General features: G+C 67.6%; 1 protein-coding gene across 1 annotated transcript; it reads left to right on the forward strand.

The window, feature by feature from the left end:
- Positions 1-930: 930 nt before the first annotated feature.
- On the forward strand, positions 931-3596 carry MNEG_11998 (hypothetical protein; the record flags this gene model as incomplete). Its single annotated transcript, XM_014039532.1, has 6 exons — positions 931-933; positions 1198-1748; positions 1910-2435; positions 2631-2795; positions 3059-3406; positions 3537-3596. The coding sequence occupies 6 exons, from the start codon at positions 931-933 to the stop codon at positions 3594-3596; spliced, it is 1653 nt and encodes a 550-aa protein (XP_013894986.1).
- Between the last annotated feature and the right edge of the window lie 226 nt (positions 3597-3822).

Here is a 3822-nt window from a genome sequence, read left to right on the forward strand (position 1 = left end):
GGTCATGGAGGCCGGCATTCAGATGGTGCACCGCCGTTGCCGCGCTGAACGACAACAAACCCAGGGGAACGCTCTTACAGGGTGGGACAGCAGCTGCGACCACAGCCGGCAATGGTGCTACCGTAGCAATTGTAACCAGCTGCTTCAACACTGCAATGATCCCATTGTCCCTCAATAGAGCCACGCAGTTCAGCTCCTCCCCTGCTATCCAGTCCTCCTCGTCCTGTGAGCTCAGCCTGATGAACTCAGCTGTGCAAATGCGGAGTGCTGGAAAACGGCCCGGGGGATTTTCAGCAGGGCACATCGCAAGAGATGGAACTCATCATACTTGGAAGGCTGCAAAAAGTCTATGCAGTCACCAACAAAACTCATGCGATGCCAGTGCGGGGGCTGTTTGTGTGGCAGATGGACGGCAGCTGCGCTAGAGCGGTGCTGCACAGCACAGCAGACCTTGGCAGACGGTCCTGCAGCCAGCACTGCGACTGGTCTCAACACAAACGCGCCTCCAGCTCATCATGCAGTGCAAAGCGCTGTTGTCCATCTGATTTTTCGCGACTCTCTCAGCCTCTGCGACGGCAGGGGCGAGCGACCTGGCAAACGATCTCGCGCCAAAATGAGCCTGGCTTGGCATCTCTCCATCCCCAGACTGCAGAATTGATCGAACTAATATAGCAAGCCAACTACGTTGACGCACTGGGGTCTCAAGGGAGGGTCGCTTTCTGCACCGCGATCCAACACTGGACCAACCGCTGCTGCTGACATCAGGTGAGGATCTGAACGGAGGTATAAATATACGAAACTCCAGGAGCTCACGCCAGGCCCGTACAGCCAGGCCGCTGGCGCGCCGCCCCCTGTCGACAACGAGCTGTCGCCGCTGTCCCCATTGTGCGCGCAGGTACTGCACCTGCAGAAGCCGGTGCAGCCACCACAATGGTCGCCACGATACTCCAGTGTCATGCCGTTGCTGTCCAGCAACCGGGCACAGCCCGGCTGTGCTGGGGCCGCCAGCGCCGCGCAGTCAAGGTTCGCGCGGCGCCAACCAAACTGTGGGAATGTTGTCGCATCCGGTCGGCAAACGCCCACGCCCAATTCTGTGCACCTCAAGCTGCATGGGGGCATGCGTGCTCATCAGCGCTGCGCAGGGCCGCTGGCTCAACCAACTCTCAGCCGTGCGCCTCGTTGACCGCACTGCCACAGGTGGCGACGTACGGCAGTGGGAGCGGCGGCTACTTCCCGCACTACAAGCTGCACGTGACGTCTGCCGGCGCGCCGCTGCCCCAGCAGTGGATGCCCGGCACGCGCGCCCCGCTGCCCGGCCGCCCACCCGCGTTCGCACCGGGCGTGGTAACCTCAGGGGCACGGGGCAAATCTCAGCAGTTCAACGGCGGGGCGCTTGGCGCAGCGCTGCAGGAGCAGCGGGTGCACGCGGCGGCCACGGCGGCGCTGATGTGGCAAGCTGTGGGCGCGATGTGGCTGCAGCTGGCCGGCGCGTGGCCGGGGTGGTGCGCCGCGGCAAAAGAGCTGTCCTCACAGGCAGCAGCGGAGCTGCCAGCCCTGGCCGCAGCCGCAACAGAGGGCCTCGCCCACGCGCGCGACGGCGCCGTCGCGGCGGCCTCGAGCGGCGAGGCACGCGCTGCGGCGCTCGCTGCGGCGGGTGCGGCGGTTGTGCGGCTGGGGCGCGCCGTCGGGCTGCAGGACGCGGCAGCTGCCCTGAACGCGCCCGAGCTGATGCGAATTGGGGCCCAGAGGTGGGTGACCAGGCCGTGCGATGGGCATGCACGGCCTCCAGCGGCTGCTGCCTGCTGCTCTGCGCCCTCCCCGCTGTTCATGAATCGCTGCGCACCGACGGCCTCCAGCCACCGCCTGCAGCCAGTGGAAACAACCAGCCCCCGCACACGCCCCGCCATAGGCTGTCCCACGCCCGCGGCCTGCCGCCGCTGGTGTCGCGCGCTGGGCGCGCCGCGCTTCTGTCGCTCGCACTGCTGCAAGGCAGGGCGGACGGCGGCGCGGCGCGCGCGGCGCTGCGCCAGTCTGCATTCTTGGGGGCGCTGGTCGGCCAGGTGCCGTTTGTGCGCTCCCTTGTGGCGGGCCAGGGGGAGAAGAGGCATCAGGGCGAGTGGGACTGGCTGCAGGGGGCGGGCCTGGAAGTGGGCGGCGGCTCACAGCAGCAAAAGAGGCAGCAGCAGCAGGAGGGGGTTAGCGACGCACGCGCCGCGACGAGCGAGCCCAGGCGGCGCCAGAAGGGCGCTGAGCGGTGGGCGCCGACGCCGATTGCCGAGGTCGCTGCGTGGCCCGGGCGGCGCATGCACGTGAAGGAGGCGGCACGCGCGGCGGCCGCCCAGGCGGCCGGTGCGTCCGCGGCGGCGCGCAGCACATACTGGGAGGTGCAGCGCGCGGTGATGGAGCCGGTGCAGCAGACGACCGCGTTTGTGGCGGTGAGCGGCCCCGCGGTCGAGGCACCTCGAACTCTCACCGGCTGAGCAGATGCTGCAAGGGCTTACGGCATGCAACAGTGTATGTTGTGGTGCATGGCCCATCGCCTGCGCGCGCCTGCGACGCACAAGCGCATGGCGAGCACGCCCGCACCCCCACCCACACCGCTGCGGATCGCTCCCCGCCTGCGCCCCAAGGCGCACCGGACGGAGGCCACCGTGGTCGGCGGCGCCGCAGCGCTGCTGCTGGCGGCTGGCGCGCTGCGGCGCTGGGCAGAGTACAGCGCCCAGAGCGCGGAGGAGCGCGTGATGCGCCAGCTGGAGCTGCAGCGCCGCGCGGAGGAGCTGGCGAGTGTGCGCAGCGTGAGCACCCGGGCGGCATGCGGGGAGGGCTGGTAGAAAGGGTGCGGACGCAACACGCCCCTGCTCTGTGCCCTCAGGCCCACAGTCCCAAGCCTGTCGTGCATCCTTCAGGGCCAGCACTCATACGTATTCCTAAATAGCCTGGAATTCCTGACTCGACCCTCTCAAGGCGTCAACGTCCTGGCTCAACCCAGTCGAACACCCTTCCAACCCTCACCAACCCTCACACAAAAGCACTCCTCCCCCCCACCACACAAACACAGCGCATCCGCGGAGCCCTGGACACCTCTGAGACGGACCGCGAGGCCCGCCACAGCCGCCTCGCCATCGCCCAGGCAGACGCCGACGGCGGCGGTAGCAGCGGCATCCCCAGCGGCGCACTGCTGCCAGAGCTTGCTGTGGTGCCGCCGACGCCGGCGTTCCCGCCCGCCGCGCAGCGAAGCGCAGTGGTGCGCTGGCCAAGCGGCGGCGGCCGCGGCGGCGGCGCCACGGGGTCTGAGGAGGAGGCCGTGCGGCGGTTCCGCGCGTTTGTGCGTGCCAGCGGCATGGGGGAGATGATGGCGGCGGGGGACGGGTCGGTGTGGGAGCCGACCCGCAACGACGGCCCGCAGGTGCGCAGCTGGGGGCCGCCCTTCGCGCAAGCTGCAGGGCGCACGTCCGCAGCTGGCGCCCAGAAGAGGTTGCAGGGGGCGGGGATGACGTCCACACACGCGTGTGGCAGCACACCATGCCGTGCAGCAGAGTGTGGTTGGGGTCGGCTTCCCTGAGAGCGCCTCGGCCGTCGGCCGTCGCGTTGAGTGATAGCACCGCCACAGCGTGCGGCGCAACCCCTGCAGAACCCCGCGCCCCCCTCCATCCCTCCTCACACACACATACACAATCGTGCACACACACACACACACACACACACACACACACACACACACACACACACACACACACACACAATCACAATCACACACACAGCCACACTCACACACACATTCACAATCACAATCACAATCACACTCACACACAAAATCACAAT

Source organism: Monoraphidium neglectum (assembly GCF_000611645.1).
Source record: "Monoraphidium neglectum strain SAG 48.87 unplaced genomic scaffold scaffold03006, whole genome shotgun sequence".
In the NCBI taxonomy this organism is placed as follows: domain Eukaryota; kingdom Viridiplantae; phylum Chlorophyta; class Chlorophyceae; order Sphaeropleales; family Selenastraceae; genus Monoraphidium; species Monoraphidium neglectum.